This window comes from Canis aureus, chromosome 19 (assembly GCF_053574225.1).
Source record: "Canis aureus isolate CA01 chromosome 19, VMU_Caureus_v.1.0, whole genome shotgun sequence".
Taxonomy (NCBI): Eukaryota; Metazoa; Chordata; class Mammalia; order Carnivora; family Canidae; genus Canis; species Canis aureus.
In genome coordinates this window covers 57729717-57752168 of record NC_135629.1, presented here as the reverse complement: position 1 = coordinate 57752168, position 22452 = coordinate 57729717, and the positions used below count along the sequence as shown (strand labels likewise).

At 61.9% G+C, this 22452-nt stretch overlaps 2 protein-coding genes across 3 annotated transcripts; both read right to left on the bottom strand.

The window, feature by feature from the left end:
* On the bottom strand, positions 1 to 7921 carry DIRAS1 (DIRAS family GTPase 1). Of its 2 annotated transcripts, none has more exons than XM_077860598.1 (2): positions 7728 to 7921; positions 1 to 3270 (listed from the first exon to the last, which is right to left on the bottom strand). In XM_077860598.1, exon 2 carries the CDS (start codon positions 3200 to 3202, stop codon positions 2606 to 2608), a length of 597 nt encoding a protein of 198 aa, XP_077716724.1. In that variant the 5' UTR covers positions 3203 to 3270; positions 7728 to 7921; the 3' UTR covers positions 1 to 2605. The 2 variants fall into 2 exon arrangements, with proteins under 2 accessions (XP_077716724.1, XP_077716723.1); XM_077860597.1 differs by lacking the exon at positions 7728 to 7921 and adding an exon at positions 5999 to 6088.
* A 5133-nt stretch (positions 7922 to 13054) lies between these two features.
* Positions 13055 to 18839, bottom strand: SLC39A3 (solute carrier family 39 member 3). The gene is made up of 3 exons (XM_077860596.1): positions 18728 to 18839; positions 16953 to 17284; positions 13055 to 13966 (listed from the first exon to the last, which is right to left on the bottom strand). Exons 2-3 carry the CDS (start codon positions 17160 to 17162, stop codon positions 13232 to 13234), a joined length of 945 nt encoding a protein of 314 aa, XP_077716722.1. The 5' UTR covers positions 17163 to 17284; positions 18728 to 18839; the 3' UTR covers positions 13055 to 13231.
* Between the last annotated feature and the right edge of the window lie 3613 nt (positions 18840 to 22452).

Sequence of the window (22452 nt, the reverse complement as noted above, 5' to 3'; positions counted from 1 at the left end):
CAGGATCCACTTTTTTTATTGCAGGAAGACTATTTCTAGAGCAAATGCTACACAGACCCCACAATGGGGGGCAGGGGGCACCCACATGCGGGGGAGGAGGGGCAGGGGTGGAATCACAGCAAGCATGGCCTGGCATGGTCCCCAGAACCAGGGATGCCCAGGCAGGATGGGCCAGAGACTGGGGCAGGCTCAGGCCCCTCCTGCTGCAGAAGCCCTTTCTCCCCAGGGGACCAGGGCCTGGGGCCAGGAAAGGCCTGGAGGTGGGCGGGGCCCCAGGGAGATTGTGCTATCAGGGTGTGTCCCTGAGAAAGGGCTGCAGACCCCTGCCCAGCAGGGCCCAGGAAACGCTCCCGGGGTGGGGAAGGAGCAACACCAGATGCTGGTGGGCCCTGGACCCACCACAGGATACAGGGGCTCAGTTGTGCTCAGGCAGGATGCCACCAGCTCTTCCATGCCCGTCCATGTGCCAGGCGGTGACACACACACTTGCACACACACATTCCCTCCCTCTCTACATAGTGTGCCCAGTAAACATTTGTGGAGTCCCACGAACACAGAGAAGACCAAACACACTGCTACCGAGATGGACACAAGCAGCCCCTCTCACCTATAAACAGTCCCCATGTGGTCACATGACTGTACCGCGACATGGCCTTTCTCACATGCACACACGCATACACACACACATAGAGGTCAGTCCCGATGCGCCCAAGGACGTGCAAGCATGCACACACAGCTTTGTCATGCCCCAGGACACCCAATGCTGTGAGCAACCCCAGGGAGACACGCACGCGGCAAGGAGCCGAGGGTAGCTCCCGCTGACTTCCAGTGGGCAACGGAGCCACTTGGGCCTGAAACTGCAGAAACTGGATGCCGCTGATAGCTGTGTGAGCTCGGGAGCAGATCCATCCCCAGTCAGGTCTTCTGATGAGACTGCAGCCAGCAGGCTCTGATCGCAGCCCCGTGAGATCCTGAGTGGAAGTCTTGGGGAAGCCATGCCCGGACTCCTGACCCACAGGAACGGAGATGACAAAAGTGTCCAGTTTCCGTTGGCTGACTTTGTGGTCATTTGTTAGGCACCCAGAGATGATCGATACAGAGTCTGAGCCAAGAGCCACCTCACTACAAAGCCAAATGGGCTTCCTCAGGCAGCAGAACGAACAGGTTTACAGATGCGGTCCTATAAATCACGTCCCCCACTCCCCAAAATACAACCACTTACAATCACACTTATGCTGGTACAAAGGTTCCCAGAGACACAAATAACCATTCCTGAGGACAACCACACTGCCCACCCCTACACATAGCCTACACCATTATTACACAGAGACCGTGACACAGACTTACCATCCAAATGACAGCCACACACACACAAGTGCACGCATAGACACATGCTGAGACACAAGCGATCTGCCTGTGTGCTCCAGGTTGTACAAACCCACCACCCCCTGGTCACCCCCACCCCAGGCCTACGGCTCACCTTCATGCTTGTCACACAGCCCCTTCCCCCTCCATGAGTATAGAGTTATGTGGCCACTCTCGGAATCTCATGGTGGCTGATATCCCCTGACTCCAGGACACACGTCTTGCTGGGCAGAGCCCCCCAACTCTGGGGCACAGTTGGCGGGAGGCAGTGGGCTGGGCAGAGCTCTGCATGGATTCCCCTCAGATCCTGCTGGTGCTGGGTCCAGTCGCCTGCCCCGGATGGGGCCCCGGGTGCCCCCCCCAGCACCCCACGTGCCCCTGCCTGAGGCTCAGTGGTAGCAGGCTGTGCCAGTGTCTGCAGGCCGGGTCTGGGAAGGCCCTCCATATTCATGCTGGATGGTCCCCTTGAGTTGTGCTGTGGCCACGGGCCAGTCCCAGGCCTCTCCCCTGCCTGTACCCAGCCTCACCCTACACTGGGCGAGGAGTGGGATTCCAGGCTGGCGGGGCGCTGCTGCAGGCTCTGTGGTTATTGCCTGGTGGCCTGAGACCCATCCCACAAAGCCCCCCGCCCCTCACTGAGGCTTGGGGACAGAGGTGAGGACTGATCTGGGACCCGGGGTGGGGAGCACAGGCCGGAGGTTATGAAGGATGGAGCAGGGACAGCGTCTGTTAAATACCAAAGGGGGGAAAACAAACTCTGAGGTCCATGTGCATTTCAACTCCCCCTCCCCAGCACGGTCACAGTGATCCGATGGGGGAGACACAGGTCTGCCTGGGGCGCCCGAAGGAAAGAGACGGATGGGCAGGGACAGGGAGGACCCAGTGTCCTCGGTCCCAGCGGGAACAGGCAGCTTCACCTGTTTCTCAGGTGCGGATCCAGGGGGCCACCTCCAGCACGTGGCTCTCGGGGGTGCAGACAGGCCTGGGGGGCGGGGGCGGGAGGCAGAGCCGCGCAGCAGAGCCGGGCTGGAGCCCCAGACCTGCCGCGGGCTCCCCGGGGCCTCGGTCTCCCCCGCAGAGGTGTTGGGTGAAGGAAGAGAAGTGGAGGAGATGAGAGGGAGAGAGAAGGAGGTGGGGAGGAGGGCAGGGAGGCCGGCGGCTGGGAGCGGAGGACTGGGGGGGGAGGAGGAGCAGGGGCGTGGGGAGAGGCGTGGGCCGGCTGGTGGCGGGCGCTCCGGGCTCACATGAGGACGCATTTGCCCTTGACGCGGTCTGTCCTCTTCTGTTTGCTGGCGCGCTTGCCATCGATGTTGAGGCTCATGTTCCGGCGTGTCTCCAGCGTGAGCAGCTCCTGGAAGAGCTCCTTGACATTGTAGTTCATCTTGGCCGACGTCTCCATGAAGGCGCACTTCCACTCCTGGGCCACGGCCTGGGCCTCGCGGGTGTCCACCTCCCGCTGCGTCTCGTCGCACTTGTTGCCCACCAGCATGACGGGGATGTCCTCTACGCTGCCCTTGATCTGCACGATGAGCTTGTAGATGGGCCCGAGCTCCTCCAGCGACTGCTTGCTGGTGATGGAGTAGACCAGGATGAAGGCGTGGCCCTTGGAGATGGACAGCCGCTGCATGGCCGGGAACTGGTGGCTGCCCGTGGTGTCGGTGATCTGCAGCGTGCACACGCTCTTGTCACAGCTGATCACCTGCCGGTAGGTGTCCTCGATGGTGGGGATGTAGGTGTCCCGGAACGTGCCCTTCACGAAGCGCAGCACCAGCGAGCTCTTGCCCACGCCGCCCGCCCCGAACACCACCACTCGGTAGTCGTTGCTCTGCTCAGGCATCTTCCACGCGGTGGGGGGCTGTCAGGGCCGGGAGGGCTTGTGCCAGCTGCTAGAACCCCAGACCGACCCTGTACAGAGAGGAGCGTCAGGCACAAAGGGCCGCAGTCAGGAGGGACAGCTCTGGGCCCCTGGGGGTGAGGCGACGGTACAAGGGGCAGCTTCTCAGAGGAGGTGACATTTCTCCTGTATCCTGGGGAGGCCCTCTGATTGAGCTGGCTGACTTCGCAATTGTGCCCTGCGTGTCGGCTTGGAGCCAGCCCCCTTAGCCTGCTTCCCTGCCCCAGAACCTGGGGCCCAAACTCGTTCCCAGGGGACTCTGCTGGGAGGTGTGCGCAGATGCCAGTGTGCAGTGCACTCACTGTTTCCCCACCTGCTGCCCCCCTCCCAGGCTGCACTGGCTGCTCCTTCTCTTCCCGGAGTGGCCATGAGCTCTTGGAAGCCAGCAGACCTGGCTCTGTGACCTGGGCAAGCTGCGTTGCCACCCTGAGCCTCTGTTTCTGCCTCTATGAAATGATGCCTCTCTCTGACAACCACAGGCTCCCTGCTGGGGTCCGAGGTGGTGGGCTGGGCAGAGCTCCGCCTGGATTCCCTTCAGATCCAGTCAGCTGCTCCTGGATGGGGCCCTGGATGCCCCCTCCCCAGCACCCCCACGTGCCCCTGCCTGAGGCTCGCTGGTGACAGGCTGTGCCAACGTCTGTGGGTCCCTGAACCTCATGGGAGCCACACGGTGGGGTGTCTTTAACATGCCTGTCGCCTTGGGCCCAGAAATGACAAACCTGGTGGCCCAGGGCCACTGCCCCAGGAACTTGCACCATAAAGCTGCCCTCCTCTCTCATCCCGTGAGTGTGGTCCTGATGCTGGAGGTCTAAGAGCCACAATTTGCAAATCATGGCACTGATTTCTGATAGCAGCCTCGATCAGAGGTGGGACAACTGAAACTGGACCCAACAAGAAAGGTCCCCACTTCCTGCACTCTGCATCCAGAGGGCAGTCTGGTCTGCCCTAGCCGATGGCTCAGGCTGCTGTATCTGCAGGAACAGATCTCCCTGAAAGGGTGTCCTCCAAGCCTCTCCCACTGCCCCTGTGCTCAGAGATCCAGATCCAGTGGCCTCTTGAGGCACAGCAATTCCTGAGCTGTTGCAGAGGGGGGAGGAGCCCTGGGCTGGGGTGGGACAGCAGAAGGCCTGTCTCCAGCAGGGCACCGCTTCCCTTCCTCCTTCCCAGCGGTCTCTGAAGGTCCCTCAGTATGGAGGGCTGTCCACCGTGGGAGAGAGGAGACAGGAGATTACAATGGACCAAGGTCCCTCCCTCAGGTGCGTGGGGGTGTAAGACCAGGTGTGAACCTCCTGGTGAGAACCTGGCAGGTCAGCTGGGGTCCCTGAGTCCTGGTTTTCTGTGAATGGGAGCATGCAAGGAGCCTGCTCCACAAGTTGCTGGGACAAGCAGCGTAGAAGCGGGATGAAGCCCACAGCCAGGCTCCTGGCACGCGGGGCCCTCGGTAAAGATAGACCATCGTAACCATCAACCACGAGGGCTCTGGGTGTAAAGCACTTGGCTGGTAGTGGGTTGTGAAGGCAGGCTCTGAAGGATCAAAAGTACCGGGTTTGCCAGGAGCGGATATAACGATAAAAGTAACAGCAGACACATACCCCACTTACGTGCCAGGCACACTTCTACACGCTCACCAGTACTCACTCCTAGTAGACCATTTGGCATGTTGGTGACATGCACAGCAATTCTCAGCACTGGGAGGAAGCTGCGGGTGGGGGGGTTGTTGGCAAGGGGTGCCAGCCCGCTCTGCAGGCGCTGCCCTTCCCTGGGTGGGCACCCTGAGAGGTGGGCACATGAACGTGCCACCGGGCACCGCCATCACTGGCCGGAGACCCAAGCCGCCCTTGCCCTGCTCTGGGTGCAGACCCCCTGGCAGGCTCCGGGCCCATCAGCAGGATGTCCTCCAGGAGGGGCCCTGCTGGTGTCTGAGTCCCTGCAGTTGGAGCCCCGGTCCACTCACCCCCACGTCCAGGCCAGACACCCACCCACCTGGCGCTGTGGAATCCCACCCTCACCTGCTGTGGGGTGGGGGCAGGGGGTCTCGGTCACCGAGGCTCAGAGGGGGAGGCACTGGCTCAAGGTCACAGAGCAGGGAGGTGGCAGGGCCGACTAGGATTTGAATTGGGCCCTGAAGCTCCCCAGCCCAGGGTCCTCCTCTAAGCCCCGGGAGCAGGCCTCGACCCAGGGGAGGGCAGAGGACACACACACTCTCTGCTCGGGCAAATGGGGAGGGGTCTGACCTCGGCACTGGGAGTGACGGGGCCTGGGGAGGGGACGCACACCCGGGGACTAGCCCACGGCTCCGGCGGAGGCTCTCGGTGGTGGGGGAAGGGCCCGACCAAGGGAGGGGCTCCCGGGTGCGGGGCTCGGCGGGGCCGCGGGGGCAGGAGGCCGGGCAGACGCTCCGCGGGGAGAGGGCCCCTCGCAGGGGCTCTGAGCGCGCCCGACCCCCGCCCGGAGCAGGGCCGCGGCGGCCCGGGGGAGGGGCGGCGGGGGCGCGGGCGAGGGCCGCGGGGCTCAGGGCGCGGAGGGGAGCTGTCCAAGGTGGGCGCGCCGCGGCCCGGGCGGCGGGGCCGGCGCGCTGGGGGCTCCGGGCGGGGGCCGCGGGGGCGCAGGAGGGCCCGGGCCCGCGCCTGGGGGGGGGGGGGCTCGGACAAAGGAGGGGCGCGCGGGGAGAGGGCGCCGCGGGCCTCGCGGGTGGGGTGCGGCGGGGGCCCCCGCCCGGCCCCCGCCCCGGCCGCCTACCTGGGCGCTCGTCCTGCGGCGCCGCCGCGGCTGCTGCTGGCCGGCTCGTGTCCGCTCGGGCGCCGCCGCCCCCCGCGCGCCCGCCGCCCGCCGCCCGCCCGCCCGAGCCGCCGCCGCCGCGCCCGCGCCCGTCCCCGCCCGTCCCCGCCCGCCGGGCGCCGCGCTCCGCCCCTCCCCGGGGACCCGCGCCCGGCCAAGGTCACGGCCGCCCCGACCCCCGCCCCGCGCACACGCGCCCCCGCCCGCGCCCTGGGGAGTCGCCGGGCCGGCTGGGGGGGCGACGGGGCGGGGTCGGCCTGCCTCTTCGGGAGCCCCGCTCCCCAGGGTCACCCTGGAGCCAGGCGCGGGGCACGAGGGCGCAGCGTGAGGTCACCCCGAGCGGAGGGAAGGGGGTATTGGCGGAGCTGCAGCCTAGGCCCCGGCGGTGCTGGGGTCGGTGGTGGGGTCGTGGGCCAGCCAGGGTCCCGCAGGGGAGTGGGGCCTTGCCGGGATGACCGTGTGACCAATGGATAGCCATGTGGGAGAGAGGGGCAGGCCCAGGGGCACTGCAGCTGGAGACCCCCCGTCCTAGGGGCTCTGTGCCAGAAGGGGAGTGAAGGCAGCACAGGTCCGTTCCGGTGCCCCTAAGGGCTGCCCCCCCCAGGGGGAGAGGACAGCTGTAAGTCTGGGGGGACCACTTGAAGGTGGGGGTGAACAAAGGGAGCTGGGCTTGTGGGTTTGGTAGGAAAATGTCCATCTTCCTCAAATAAGAGTTGCCTCTAAGAATAAATGTTTGCCTTTCGGAAGTGCCTGGACACTTGAAGCGTCTGTGCTGCCCACCATTAAGGCAACAGGATTCCATCACTCCCTCCCTCCTGAAGGACTGGAGGGAGGGCAGAGGCTCATCTCAGAGGAGACAGGACTTTCGGGTGCACCAATCGGACCTGGGGTGGGCGCAAGACAGCCCCAGACTCCCAGAAGCCTGCTGGAGTAAGATGCAGGTACTAAGGGGAGGCAGGTACTAAGGCCCCACAAGCAGGCACTTCCTGAGGTCAGAGCAAGGGGAGGGTGAACAGTCTTTGGTAGGTGGTGAGCTTCCCATCATGAGTGTATGAGCAGATGGTCGGCTGGAGCCTCTGGGCCCCTCTGAGCCTTAGCTTCTCGGTTCCAGTTGACCCACCACCTCTAAGGCTCTGACTGAGGTGGATGTTTTCTGCTCCCTTGGACACAGGCACTGCCCCCCAAGACCACCTGGCTCCCAGAGCCTGGGCCCCTGAGGTCAGTCCTGCTTCTGGAGCTTGGAGGTCCTCATCTCCCCCTGATCCAGCCCTCCACTTCACCCACCCAGACCGCCGCGCCTGCCTCCTTCCTGGTCTCCCAGGATCACCCTCCAGAGCACCCCCACCCCCAGGCATTCAGTGCCTCCCAACCCTTTGCCTGCAGGGCAAAGCCAGCTTCTCAGCCTGCTGTTCTCGCCCATCTGAGACCTGACCTGAATTCTCCTCCTAGTCCTGGGGGCTGCTTGCAACTCCTCCCCGGAGACACCTCCCTCCTGCCCTGTCCTTAGCCCTGTGGGGGCACCTCTGAGGATGGTCTGGCCCCAGCCCCTCATCTTGGGGTGCCCTCAACCAGAGATGGAGACGGCTGGATCGACAGATAATAACTGCTGCTCTGGGTTGCCACGTCCCAGCCAAGTGCCCCTGTGAGCCTCAGTTTCCCCATCTGGGAGCGAGGCTCACTGTTGTCTCACCTCTCGGGGTTGCAGGGAGCAAGCAGGATGACGTCCATCTTCATGGGGCTGCCAGGCACACAGGTGCCCCGAGGCAACAGCCCCACTCCCTCCCATTCCAATGGCCTGCCTGCCTCGGTCTCCCGAGTGACGGGTCTGCACTTGGGCCAGGCCTCCAGCCTCTGGCCAGCTCTCTGGCTCCTCCGGGCGCCTGCCCAGGCCAGGGCAGGCTGACTCATGCGTAGGAGCGTGGGCACAAGCAGCAGCTCCACTCTGCGGCTGCTATTTATAGCTCCCAGGCCAGGCTCTCGGCCTTGTGAGCCGGGGGAGGCCAGGCCCGAGTCCCCTCTGTGCTGTCCCCAGGGCACGGGGACCCAAACCCCACTGGAACACCCCAAACCACGATGGCAGTGACATCTTGCCTACAGCCAGCCGGGAGAGGCCTGGCCTTTGAGAGCAGGGCTGTGTGTGGGGAAGAGGAGGCTGGGGCTAGAACTCGGGTCCATTGGGCCCTGAAGCCACAGCCCAGCCTTCTTCCTGTCTCTGGCTGGCCGTCCCTGTCCGGCAGAAGTCCTCTCCACGGCAAGGGACAACCGTTCACCTGCCAAGTCCCACCTCCTCAGCCTGGCCTGGCGGCCCGTGGACTTCTCCTTGCCCCAAAGCTCTGGGCCAGGGGTTGGGGTGGGGGGCACACCTGCCCTCCTTATCCCCAGCCCCCCACTCCTGGCAGTGCTTCGGGGCCAGGAAGGTGGCAAGGTTGCCTTCTCTGCTCTCTCTGCGTTCATAGGATTAAAGCAATTATGTGGGCAAAGCAGAGGCCGAGGGTCATGGTCTCCAGCAGATGCCGGTTGGTCCACAAAGGTTTTTTTGTTCTTAAGTTTGGCGTCAAAGTTCGAAAATGAGAAAATCATTTGTCAAAACCCAGTTCGCCTTGGAGAAGGACTAGGCGGGCGCTCCCGAGCCTGAATTCTGCTGGTCGGGGGCTTCTGCAGGCGCTGGGCCCCAGCCCAGGGGGCGATGCTGGTTCCCCGCAGAGGCCGCCTGCCGGGCCGAAGGAGGCAGCTTGGGTTCCTCCCAAAATACAGGGCACTGCTGTTACCACTAACTCTCAGGGGCGGGGGTCCCCGAAGTCTTCACTGCGGGCACAATCAAGCCCCACGATGCTTGGGTGTTTTTACAGACCGCCAGGGCGGCTGTGGTCAGTCAGGAGAAAAAGGGCCACAGCTCGGGGAAGACTCTCGGCCCTCGTCCCGCACAGGCTGTCCCCCCCTTGCTGGCAAGCTGCCATGTGTCCTAGGCCCCCGGGCCCCAGGAGGGACTCTGGGATATTTGTCTGGGGACACTTGCGGTGGCCACGACTGACGTGCTCCTGGCATCACGTGGGCGGGGCCCAGGGATGCTGCCCAACCCCCCCCACTGACCAGGACAGTCCGGTGTCAGCAGTTCTGGGGGAGAGAGACCCGGCGTCGCGCATCAGCACCCCTCGTGGCGCATCAGCACCCCCGGGGGCTGGGTGGCGATGCGGACCTGCAGCCCGGCCCCCAGCCAGGATGGGCTCACAGCCCGCACCCACGCCACGGGCGAGACGGCCCGCATGTCTGTGGTGCGGGGCGCAGACCGTGCCCTAGCTCGTCAGCTGGAGCGGCTGCGCCTGAACGTGCTCGTGGGGAGGCCCAGCTGGTTCCGGAGGGGGAGGCCCGCGGACTGCGCTGCCTGCTTCCTTTGGTCTAAACGCAGCACCCGGCCATGCCTCCCGTGCACCCACGAAGTGGGGGCTCTGAACCGCCCACCTGTCCAGCCGGTCCCCCCTCCCCCGGGCCAGGCCGGGCCCCATCCATCGCTTCAGCGCTCTGTTGGAGCTCCACATCAGCCAGCTGGGCTGTTCCTGCCCAGGCTTTCGGGATGGCAGGGGGCACAGAGGGGTCCCTCTTGCCCCAGCCCCTGGCTCTAGCACCCAACAGCCCAGAGAAGGGTTCCTGCATCTTCACAGACCATAGCCTCGCAGCGGCCCCCTCCTCGCCTGCAGGGGGTTCTGGAAGGTCAGACGGGCGGGCCACTGGCTTCGTCCAGAAGCTAGGAGGCGGTCCAGGCTGGGACAGGAGGGATGCATGCCTCTTCCTGGCAGGGCCACTGTCCAGAGCTGGTGGCCAGGCAGGTGTGCGGGCAGCGCGGGCTGGGAGACGCCGTCCCATCCACCGCCTGCCTCTAGGGGCTGGAACCGGTGCGCCGCCTCCCCGCCCCACGCTAATGACTTCTCCACCAGAGATGCAAACAGCAGACAACAGAAGCCCCGACACACTGTTATTAAGGTTGATTCAATCCCCGAGGCCCGATGCCGCCTCATAATTCCCCCTTTGTTTCCAGATCAAGGAGGGGAATCTGGTTGACTCCACCCCGCTGTCGCCTGCCTCGGAGCCTCCACGAGGGGCAGCCCTCCAAGGGCTGACGGGCTCACGACTGGAGCCCGGAGCCTGGTCCCAAGGTGATCCTCCTCCAGGCAGAGCTCCCATGGTGCCCCGGGGCCTTCCTGCTTGGGGCCGAGCAAGTGGTGGGGGTGGGTGGGCCTTGGCTCAGCCAGGTCCACGCGGACAGAGTTGGCGCTTGGAGTTCTGTGCTGAGGGTTTGGGTCTTTGAAACAGACGGCAGTGTGTGCTGCCAGGGCACACTCCCATCCGGACTACGGCAGCTGCGCCTCCAGCCCTTGCCAGGTGTCCCCACCCCCACCACCTCTGTCCCACATGCACAGGATCTCAAAGCTAAGTGACTCGCCATCACTTCCTGTGAATTGGAGCAGTGAGCGGGCCCTCGCTCTCTGCACTAAGGACATGCGGCCTGCCCTGCCCAGTCGTCCCAGGCACCATGGGGGCTGAGCCGTGTCCCTGGTCCCACCCACTTGACGCCAGGACACCCCGTGTGACACCGCGAACATCCTCAGACACTGCCCGGAGCACCCCGGGGAATCACTTCCCTGAGAACCACAGAGTTAGCGAAAGACCCGCAAGAGGCAAGGATGTCCACTGGGCGGGCCACACGACGTTTCCTCAGTGTTACAAAGTTGCGTACAGATGGCCTTTCGTGGCTGATGTCCAGTTTTGCACAGGGGCTGATCCGGGGCCAGGTGGTGATCAATCCACAGTCTTATCCAAGGGAAAGCTTCTGTCACCACGTGGCAGGGCTCCTGTGTCTGAGCTGCGGGGGTGGGGGGAAGGAGCCGCTGGGCAGGCCTCGGGACCCTGGTCCAGGCCGGACGTGGCCACCAGAGGCCAGGAAACCCCAGGAGTGAGAGCCGCTTCTCCAAGCGTCCCCCCGAGGGCAGAACGGCCACGCTTCATCTCCGTGTGAGGTGGTCTGACCCTCACCCGATGGGGAAAGCTGACCAAAACCAAGACACTGTCACCCCCATGGCTGGCCAACCGTGGCAGCTTCGGCAAGCAGGACCCAGGGTTGACCTGAAGATAGGAGGGGTAGCCGGTAGTGGCCGTGGGGGGCTGCTGTGGCCACATAGCCCCCTCACACCTCTCAGGGCCCCAGGGTCCTCGGGGGCCTGGAAGCAGCTTGCTGGGGCTGGTGGGAGCCTAGGGAGAGCAGGTCGGCCGCGAATGGCCACGGCCCCGCAGATGCAGAGGATGTGAGGATGCTGGAGACTAGGGTGGTAAGGACTGTCCGGGGGGCCCGCAAGTCTCCCTGCTGGTGTGGTGGTGCTCTTCCCGGGCCTGAGGTGAGGGGGACGTGGCCTTGGAGCCATCAGTGGGGGCAAGGGGGGTAGTTGGGCTGCAGGGTCCCCAGGGCCATCCCTGGGAGCTGATGGCTGGTAGGAGGGTAGGGACCCTGCTGTGTGTGTGCTTTTGGCAGCGACGGGGGAGCGGGGGCCCCTGGTGCGGAGGCTGCCCCAGCCCACATGAAGGCAGGCTGCAGAACCTAGTGGCTCTAGTGACCCACCCACTCGGGGAAAGGGCCAAATGGGTAGAACCTTCCAGTTCCCAGATGGAGTGGAGTGGTGGCGGGCACAGGCTGACGACACTGGCTTTGGGACACAGCAGGAAGGATGATGTCCCCAAACCCATGGGGGTTACTTTCCCAGCAGGGGGACAGGGTCAGGCCACATGGGGTTTGGAGATGGGTCCCCAGGAAAAGTCAGACAGTTTCTAGCCACAGGGCTGACAATTTTGCGACAGTGTGGGGGCAGGCTGAGCAGGAGTCGAGGCTCTCAGATACAATTCCCTGCTCCCCCGGCCTCTTACAACAAAACTGAAGGCAATCGCAAAGCTTGTGTGGCCTCGTGCTAGGAGGGGCTGAGTGGTGGTGGCAGGCCAGCCCCCGGGGCGTCCATGGGGCTGGAGTGGGGGACCAGAGGCCCCACCAGGCCCAGGGCCCCGGGGCAGAAGGGGCATGAGCTCGCCAGGAGGTCCTGCAGGCAAGGAGAGAGGCAGAGGCGGGAATGCAGGGTCCTGGGAAGGCGCGTGGCGTGTGCCTGCAGCCATGGGGCTGGGTGAGTGGGCAGGGAGCCCACGATGGAGGCCGGGAGGCCAAGGCAGCGAGAGCCCAGCCCAGGCCACAGGCCGCACTCCCTCCTGGGGCGCCCCTACGGGCTTCCAGCCAGATGCAGCAAAATCCCCCAGGAGAGGTTTTTGCCCAGATGCCCGTCCCCGGAGGTGGGCCTCGGGGTTGCTGTGACAACGGGCGAGTTAAACACAAGGTTGCCACAGAGCCAGTCCCCAGGGTTTGTGCCAGGCCCAATCACCCTGCGCTCCGTACCCCCAGAGGCAGGTTCTGGCTTTGTTTGTTTGTGTGTGTGTCTGGGGCAGGGTGGGGGGAGGGGGGGACCGTGGGGTGCAGCCCCTGTCCCACAGCCTGCTGAAGTCCGCCTCACCCTGGGGACAGTGGGCTGGGAACCACTGGCCAAGCTGGCCCCTGGCCCCACCTGCACATCTCCATGGGCCTCTGTTCCCTCAAAGAACCCGCAGGCTCACCTGGCCCACCACGTGGGGGAGGAGGCGCGCCAGAAGGCAGGGAAGCCGAGGAAGTCAGGGAAGTTGGGAGGTGCTGGGGACCCCGCCAGTACCCCTGGAGGCCCTGCCCCAGGTGGCAGGAGCCCAGGGTTCCCTGTGTAATCCCCAGTGGCCACTCCACGCTGCCGGGCTCCTCTGCCGGCAACAGAGCCACCAGGGAGCAGAGGACAGAAGTCTCAAGCCTCCAGATGGGCTCGGCGGCTCGGACAGGCCCCACTCCCGTCCTGTCCACAGGTGGGAGCGTGTGGGGGAGGGTCCCAGCCCGACCCCATCTGGACGCCCGGCCCTGCCTCCTGAGTCACCAGATCCCGATGCCAGAGGATGACATGGCCACACAGCTTTGGTAAATAATTTTAAGAGAAGTATTTTTTAAAGTAGTTGCTGTGCCCCAGGCTCAGGGTGTCGGATCTGGGGCGCGGCCCCTCTGTGCACAGGCGGGACCAGGGCCTGAGCTCCCCCGCTTCGGGGGAGGGGAGTGGGGGGTCGCCTGGGTCCAGTGGGCGGGCGATGGGCACCTCACCACTTGAGGAAGACCATGCCGGCCAGGACGGCATAACCCAGCACCAGAAAGAGGACTTTGAGCAGACGGTCGCTCTTCTCCTCCAGCTCCTTCGCGAGGATCTCGAAGAAGGTGACGAAGAGGAACGTGCCGCCCGCCAGGCCCTGCAGCAGCACGGAGGCCACGCTGCTGGGCACACCCTGGGCGCTCTCGATGCCCAGGCCGATGCTGATGCCCAGGGGGATCATGGCGCTGACGGTGACGGCCAGCTTGGCCGCGTCCCTCAGGGCCATGGTGCTCCTGGCCATGCTGATGCCCAGGGCCACAGCCACCAGTGTCTCGTGGATGGCCACCCCCACGAACAGGCTCACTACCTTCTCTCCATCCTCCTGCAGGCCCAGGGCCAGGCCCTCGAAGATGGAGTGTGCCGACAGGGCAAACACCAGGCTGAGGAGGCGCAGTGGGCTGGAGCGCGACAGCTCCTGGACACTCAGCCCGTGGGCGTGGGCGTGGGGCTCTGCATAGAGCGCGTGGCCCCGTGTGCCCCCCATGAAGGGGCTCTCATACTCCGAGTCACTGCCGGCGTCGGAGCCAGCGTTGAAGGTCTCCAGGTCGATGAAGGATGGCTTCTCCTTGCGGAAGGTCAGGATGAGCTGCTCCAGGAAGACGGTCATGAAGAAGCCCAGCATCACGATGGTCTCGGCCAGTGGGTAGTCAGTGCTGATGTGCCCAAGACTCAGAACTTTCTGGAGCTGGAGCAGAACATGTGCAAGAGAGGAGAGGGAGGGAGAGAGGGCTTCAGAGCGGGCAGCCTGGGCTCCAGCCACCAACGCAACAGGGGTTGGGAGGTATCACCACTCGATAAGCAAAGCACAGAAACACCTACTTCACATGAAAAGCCAGAAAAAGGGGAAGGTGGGCTCACCCTCACTGGATTTGAAAACAAACAAACACACAACCCTGCTACAAAGGGCCCGTGAGCTTCACGCTGTATCCACTACATCAGCCAAATAACAATCAAGAGCAAGCAGGGCTGGATTCTGGTCCCTAAAGATACGTCCACTTGGAACCACAGGACGTGACCTTATTTGGGAGGAAGGTCTTTGCAGATATAATTAGGGTATTATGGGCTGAATTGTGTCCCCCACCAAAAATTCCTATATTCAAGCCTCCAAACCCCCAGAATTTCAAAACTAACCCTCCTTAGAGAAAGGTTCTGTAAAGAGGTGATTCGGGCAGAGTGAGGCTGCTAGGCTGGGCCCTGCCCCACCAGGACTGGAGTCCCTACGGGAACCACCCCATGAGGACGGCAAGGCCGGTGGCCTCAGAGGGACCCAGGCCCGCCAGCACCTTCCTCGTGGAGCCCCGGCCTCCCCACGGACAGGCTGCTCCACCTGAGGCACTTTGCTCTGTGGCCCCGGGAAACACATAGGAGATAAGGATCTTGAGACGACACACCATCCTGACCCAGGACACAAGAGGAGGGGACGCACAGAGACACACTGGGAGATGGGCACGTGACCACGGAGGCAGAGACGGGGTGATGTACCCACAGGTCACGGATGGCCGACAACCCCGCGAAGCAGGGAAATGGCTCGGGGCCGACTCTCCATCACTGTGCCACCAGCCAGCCTCCGCGGCCCCGACGCCCATGCGGGGTCGGCTCCCACGGCACACAGGGCGCGGCTGTTTCCCAAGGTCTTCCCATCACCCCAACCTCCCGGGAGAAAATGCTGGGAATGAGCGGGACTCCGCACCCGCGCCCCATCTCACGGATCCCGGCGCCATCCAACCGGGCTTTCCGGTGAGGGAGGTGCTGTCCATGCTGACACGGAGGCCACTAGCCACACGTGCCCTACGAGGACCTTAAACACCGCTGGGGTGGCCAAGGACTCGCCTATTGAATCGTGTTTTCATTTTAATTCACTGAAACTGGACTGGACAGGCACGGCGAGCGGCCACCGCTCCGCACAGCACAGCGCTGGACGCGGCCCAGCGAGCTCGGGGTGCGCTCCTCGGAGCTGGGTCCGTGTTCCCTGGACTCGCCGGGATGTGTGCGCGCCGCAAGCCTCTCCAGCCCGGGGTGGGCAGCACCTGCCGTCAGCTGTCTGCACCCCCCACCCCGGTCTTACGGCTGCTTGATGGTTGTGATTTGGGCCTTGGTGCCCCTGTTATTCCCGAGCGCTCCACCTGGCCGGCACCCCAATGCTATGCTCACAGCACCCCTTTCTCTCCCATCACAGCCTTCGCAACAGCCTGGGAACGCATGTGCACACACACACATCCCGTGGCTTTCCTGCCCGCCACCCAGGGCACACAGGCAATGTCTGAAGACTTGTGGGGGGCAGCGCTGACACCAGGGCTGGGTCATCCTCCGTTGGGGGCCGTCCTGGGCACCGCAGGGAGGTGGGGGTGTTCAACAGCATCCTCCGTCAGGAGCACCCCCAGTTGTGGGGACCACAGATGTTCCCAAACATCGTCCAGTATCCCAGGGGGCCAGGACTGGCCCAGGTGAGACCCCCTGACCCAGTGACCTGCCCTCCCTCGGTGTCCCCAGGGCACAGGATCGCCCCGGCATGGGAACCCCTGCCGCAGAAGGCTGTGTTCTGTAGAAAAGCCATTTCATTCATTTGCTAGGCATCTCCAGAAGGCCCGCGTGTGCTCCAGCCCAGAAAACACCCACTGTCCCCCGACGGACACACACGGATCCGATCCTCTGATCAGGAGAGACAAGGCAGACACACAGAGGCCACAGCTCCCGTGCCACTATCTGCGGGGGGCGGTGGGGACCTGACCCACCAAGGCTTCAGTGTAGGCAGGGGCTCAGAGTGGAGTGGTTTGGGGAGGACCACGAGAGGGACGAGAGTGCCACGTGTACTGAAGGGGTCAGGAGGAGCAGGGCCATCACAGCAGCGGGCCTGAGGCGGGAGTGTGATGAGGGGTGAGGCGTGAGAATGCACAGAATGGGGTGGGGGGGAGACAGCGCTGGAAGTGGCCCTGGGAGCACAGACGGCCTCGGGGAGGACTCGGAGATCCTACCCCCAGGGATGCCATCTGTGTGAGCTTCCCACGCTCTGTAATGAAGGAACACAGGGCGGGCAGCGGAAAACAATAGAAACCTGTCAGCTCGCAGCTCTGCACCCAGGCACCCCACGCACCCCACGGCTTGCTGTTGAAGATAGTGCCACGCTGGGGGCCCGGGCACCCGCACCCAGGGACCGAGGGTGGCCCTCGGCCAGGGAGAAACGAGGCTGGCGGTCTAACAACGGGGAGGGAACTGAACTTGCCTCCCCACCACATGGACTTACCACTCCGATGACCTGTCAAGCCCTGACATGAGACCACGGCCCAGGGAATGTTGCCTGACGACAGCCTGGAGCAGAGGACCCAGCTAAGTGGTGTCCACACTCCCGACCCGCAGAAACCATGAGATAATAAACAGGCACTGTGCTAAGACGCTGACACTGTTACCACTTGTTATGCAGCAGTAGCTAACTGATACAGGTGTCGAGGGGAGGCCCAAACCGCCGGCCTCAGGGACAAAGTGCATGCTCCCCACGTGGGCGGCCTACTCAGGTAAAACAGGTGGATTCACCAGCTGGGAACCCCACATCTGGTTCAAATCCCCTGTTTACCAGGTTAAGGCCCAGAGAAGAGAAGCGACTAACCCAGGGTCACACAGCAAATTCCTTTCCTGTCCCCCGTGCAGGGTCAAGGCTACCAGTGGGGAGCCCTTACCTTGTCCCTCACGGCTGGCAGGAGAGCATTGAAGCATGTGGCCAGAAAGACCCCACCTCCAAAGGTGTTGCAGAGTGAGAGGATCTTTTTTGAGCGATGGGCCTTCTCAAAATCCGTCTCGATGATCTTCACGGGGAGCAAGGAGCCAAGCAGCATGAAGAAGAACACGCCCACCATGCAAAGGATTTTGGCCACCAACAGCTTCATCATGGTGGCGGCCCGGACTGCTCTGGTCGCTGCAGGGCCAAACCATGTGTGGGCGCACACTCCTGTCCCACGGTGTGCTACCGGGCCCAACCACGCAGCCGGGGGCTCATGCCTGCGTGCAGCCACTGTGAACACGAGGGGTGACCACGTCAGCTTATTGGGTTATCTGACCAGCCCTGGCGACCAAGCGTACCACCCCCAGTGCTTCACTCCATGCGGGGCCTGGCACATATCACTGCCCCCTGCAGAGAGTTCTCCACGCCTGTGCTGTCCAATATGACAGTCAGTGGCCATGCCTGTCTGTTTGAACTAATTAAGATCAAACAAAAGGCAAACTTCAGCTCCTTGGTCACACCAACCATATTTCAAGTGCTCAGCACCCACACAACCACAGTAGCGACCGTTCGGGACGCCACGGACAGAGAACATTTCCATTGTTGCCGAATGTTCTACCGGGCGGTGCTGCTCCACTGGCTTCCCACTGCCCTTCCGTAAAACCAAGCAGCACACCCGGTAGCGAAGGCTCTGCACCATCAGCCTCCGCTTCCCCTCACCCCACACGGGCCTTCGTGGTCCTTAAGTAGGCCCAGCCCGTTCCCACCTCAGGGCCTTTGCACAGGTTGTTCTCTTGGCCTGGAATACATCTTCCCCCCCCACCGACCACCCTCTCGAGGAGGTGTTGTCTTTTAGGTCGCTGCCCCCAGGATCCCCTGGAAGGGCCTCCCATCCCTGGCTGACCTCTGCCCTAACTGTATGCCTTGTACCCACCACGAGGCCTGGTGCAGAAGAGATGCTCCGTAACCACTGGGAAATGAACAGGTGAGCCGGAGCATGTGGACCTCAGTGAGCCCAAGAGGAGCAGATGTCGCCCGGGACTGGAAAGCCTCACCCCCAGTAGGAGGGCTCCCGGCTGCTCCTCTGTCCTGACGGTCCCCCTTCCCTCCCATTCCTCACTACCCACGTCCGCCCTCACTGAGGTCTCCAGGTGTCAGCCCCGATGCCACTGGCTGGCTGCCCCCTTCCCGGGCATTACGTGCCGGCATCATTTGTGCTGCAGGAAACGACATCACTTAGAGCCCCTGAATGCACTCGCTTCCTGGGGGCTCGAGTGGGACCCCCCCCACCCCCGGACCCGGACCCGGACCCCAGCATCCAGGACACAGCCAGGTACACAGAACGAGGTAGCGGGAGGCGCCCAGCAGACACCTGCCGGGGGGTCCCGATGCCCCCGTCCGTGCACTGGGGGTCGCGGCGGGGGGGAGGCTGTGCGCTCTCAGCACCGGGGCTGCGACCAGGAGTCACCGGCTCGTTCATTCGTTCGTCCCCCAGCACCTATTGGGCACCTGCTGTGTGCACCACGCTGCACCCGGCGCCCCGCGGGGGGCGAGGCCGAGACGGAGCCCTCGCGCTCCGCTTGCGGGGTCGGCAGCAAATCAGCGCGGAGCTCGCGGGGAAACGGGGAACCAGCAGCGGGCGCCGCAGCCCGGCCTCGGCTAACGGGCGGCCCAGCCGGCCAGGCCCCGACCCGCCCCGCCCGGCCCCGGCCCCCGGCCCAGGCCCGCACGCACCTCCGCGGGGCCCTCGCCCGCCCGCCGGCGCCTCCCGCCGCTCAACCGCCGCGCGGTCTCGACCCCACAGCCGCGCACCGCTCCAGCCCCGGCTCCGCGCGCGGCTGCCCACGCCCCGCCCACGCCCCTGCCCATTGGCCATCCCGGGCGCCACGGGCTGAAGGCTCCGTGCCATTGGCTGCGGTGGCTGCCACTCACCTTGCGACCCCGCCCACCTCGCCTACCGGCACGGGAAAGTAGTTTCCTCTTGCTGAGCGGTAGGTACAGCCAGCAGGAGGCTCCGGCGGGAAACCCGGGCCTTAGGAGAATGGTTCCGCCGGGACTTGGCTTCCAGAGCTGTCCAGGGGCGCCTGGTGCTGAATGCCTCTCGAATGGAGGCTTGGCCAACCGCAACGGGAGAGACTGTCCCTCCCCGAGCATCCACGATGCTGAGGCCCCGCCGTCAGCTTAAGACGCAGATTCAGCTGCTCAACATTCCTGCCCATTATGTGCTGGGGCCTTTTCCAGAACACCTGTGAGCCAAAGATTGCTCCTTCCACCCACCCCTCCTTTGGAGCTTACCTTGTAGGACAAGACATAAGACACAGAAAATGATCGATACACGACATAAGTGATGGGATTATGTCAGAAGGTATCAAGTGCTCTGGGATAACAGCCCTGGAGAGGCTACCAAAGTGCTGGGCACAGGTTGCTATTTTAAGTAGGATGCTCAAATAGGCCTCCTAGAGAGATGTTTGAGCAAAGATGAACGTGGAGATGTTGGCCCAGTGGCAACCCACGTCTTGCCAACGTGGAGGCAAATTGTGACACGCATAAGGGGCTGAGAGTAGGGAGACCTGAGGCAGGCGTGTGCGAGATCGTGTGTGTGCCCAAAGCACAGTGATGTGGGGAAGTGAATTTGGAGGTAAGAGGAGGTAGGTCACAAAAGGTTTTGGAGGGAAACAGGGAGCAATTGAAGAGTTTTGATCAGAGATGTGACAGATCTGATGTATTTTAATGCAGTCATTTGGTTATTGGATCAATGCTCCCAATAGGTCAAGTAAGATGAACACCGAAAATCATTGATTTTTTTTTTTTAAGATGGAGACAAGGTAACATTAAAAAAAAAAAAAGTCATGCCCTATAAAAGCAACCAGTGTAATGAAGACTTTATTTGTTTGTTAGTTAAAATCTTATGGTTAGGGACGCCTGGATGGCTCAGTGGTTGAGTGTCTGGTCTGCCTTTGGCTCAGGACGTGATCCCAGAGTCCCGGGATCAAGACCCACATCGGACTCCTCACAGGGAGCCTGCTTCTTTCTCTGTCTGTGTCTCTGCCTATCTTGATTAAATAAATAAAATAATTAACAAAAAATAAAATCTTGTGGTCAGCCTACTAGGGGCCAGGCATGGAGAGAGCTGCTAAGAATAAAGGGGGGAATGCTAGAATGTGGACAGACCCCGAGGGACCCAGACCCAGGAGGACACCTCCTGCAGGACCCCACTCCCAGGAGGTCCCCAGAGAAGGCCCGTCCACAGAGACAGAGGAGGTGGTGGGAGCCAGGGGTGGGGCGGGGGGCGGAGGGTCAGTGCTTCCTGGGGACGGGGTCTCTGTGTGGGGAGATGAAGGTTCTGGAGGCGGTGGTGAGGGTGGGTGTGCGGCGGGGTGAGGGTACTTCGTGCCCTGAGCTGTACACCTAGAAATGGTTAAATGGCGATTTTAATTTTATGTATATCTCACCACAATTTAAAAATTTAAAACAATTAATGGAGCAAAAAGCGAACCCCATGTCCTCACAGTTCATCTAGTGTGGGAACCAAGTGTTAATGAAATAGTAGCAGGCTGCAGTAGGCAGATTTCTAAGATGGTCCTACACGATCCCACATCCTAGTATTCATGCCTATGGGTAATTCCCTCTTCTTGAGTGTGGGCTGCCCCGGGTGACTTGATTTTCACAAATAGAATATGGCAAGGCGTTGGGGTGTCAGTTCCAGGATTAGGTTACAAAAATGCGGACTTCTGTCTTCCTAGCACAACTCTTGGCTGCCTTGATGAAGGAAGCTGTGATGTTGAGGTCCACGCAGCAAGGAACTAGGGACCCCCAGCCAGTAGTCAGCAAGATGGTAAGACCCTCAGTGAAAGAGCCAGTAAGGAACTGAATCCTGCCAACCAAGACAGCATGAGGGGTCTTAGGCATGATGTCCTAGGCATGATGTCGGGTGACTGCCTCTTAGTGGGCACCTTGATTGTAGACTTTGGAAGACCCTGAGGCTGAGCGCCCAGACTGTAGGCAATGCCACGAAGAGAAAGAGGAGATGCAGGAGCCAGGATGGAGGGTGGATTGGTGGGACCCGGCACTGGTTTGTCTGGGTGGGTTGCAGGAGTAGGAGGTGTCAGGGTGACGTCTCCTAGTTGTATGGTTTGAGCGATTAGATGGATGTTCGTGTTGTTCACTAAAATAGGGAAGGCTGGAGGAGGTACAGATCCAGGAGGTGCTGGAGGGCTGAGTTGGACTTTGCAGAGGCTAAGTAGGAGATATCTGTAAGTTCTCAACATTTATTTCTTTTAAAGATTTTATTTTATTTACTTATGAGAGATACAGAGCGAGAGGCAGAGACACAGGCAGAGGGAGAAGCAGGCTCCATGCAGGGAGCCCGACGCGGGTCTCGATCCCGGGTCTCCAGGATCACGCCCTGTGCTTCAGGCGGCACTAAACCGCTGAGCCACCGGGCTGCCCAAGTTCTCAACATTTAATGCCAATTTCTGCCTTCCTCATTACAGGCACACAATATGTGGTGGCTCCTTGTTATTATTACACAATTTATTATTATGCTGAGTCTTTCCCTAGTTTCATAATTCACAGCAACAAAGAAGATTGTTTGTAGTGAGTGCACACCAGGTAGCTGCCCACAGGGTGACACCTTCCTATAAAAGAATTCATGATGCCCAATATTTGTCCATAGTTATTTAGAGAATGAGGTTGCTCAGAGAGGGATGTATTTTTGAAAGCATCTGAGGCTCCAGGACCTGTGTATGAACACATATCTTCAGGGTACCAGAGGGAAAAAAAACATGGGATGTCTGGGTGGCTCAGCGCTTGAGCGTCTGCCTTCGGCTCAGGGCGTGATCCTGGGGTCCTGGGATCGAGTCCTGCATAGGGCTCCCCATAGGGAGCCTGCTTCTTCCTCTGCCTAGGTCTCTGCCTCTCTCTCTTTCTCTCTCTCTGTCTCATGAATAAATGAATAACATCTTTAAAAAAAACCCACCACATGTGAGTGCACTGACTACTTCAAAGATCTCCCGTAGTGGAAGACACCACGAGTGGGCTTAAACGAGTGACGGACCAGAAGGTAATGCTGACGAGAGAAGGCGGAGCGCTTGACAGAGAACAAACATCCTAGAATAGAAATGGGAAGGGAGTGAATAGGCAGCCCGCAGGAGAAAAAACGCAAGAGGGGAATAAATATCATGGAAATATGAAATAAAGCCATTTTGACAGCTTTATTGAAGAACGATCTACATACAAGGAATGACACATATTTAAAGTGTTCAACTCGGTGAGCTTTGACGTGTGTGTGGTAGACGTATGAAACCACCGTCGCGGTCAAGAGTGGGCGTGACCTGCACCCCTGCAGATTCCCTCCTGCCCCTTCCCCCTCCACTCCCTCCTGCTCGCGGCTCATCTGGGTAGTTTCTGGTGTTGGCTGTTGGCCGATGGCCCTGCTCTGGCCACTCTGGCCACGCCTC

Bases quoted from the DNA above. Each gene is read 5' to 3' on its own strand.
- DIRAS1 (XM_077860598.1), bottom strand. From the start codon at position 3,202: ATGCCTGAGCAGAGCAACGACTACCGAGTGGTGGTGTTCGGGGCGGGC.
- SLC39A3 (XM_077860596.1), bottom strand. From the start codon at position 17,162: ATGATGAAGCTGTTGGTGGCCAAAATCCTTTGCATGGTGGGCGTGTTC. The intron at 13,967-16,952 runs GTAAGGGCTCCC...GTTCTGCTCCAG, and splicing joins TGCCAGCCGTGAGGGACAAG to CTCCAGAAAGTTCTGAGTCT.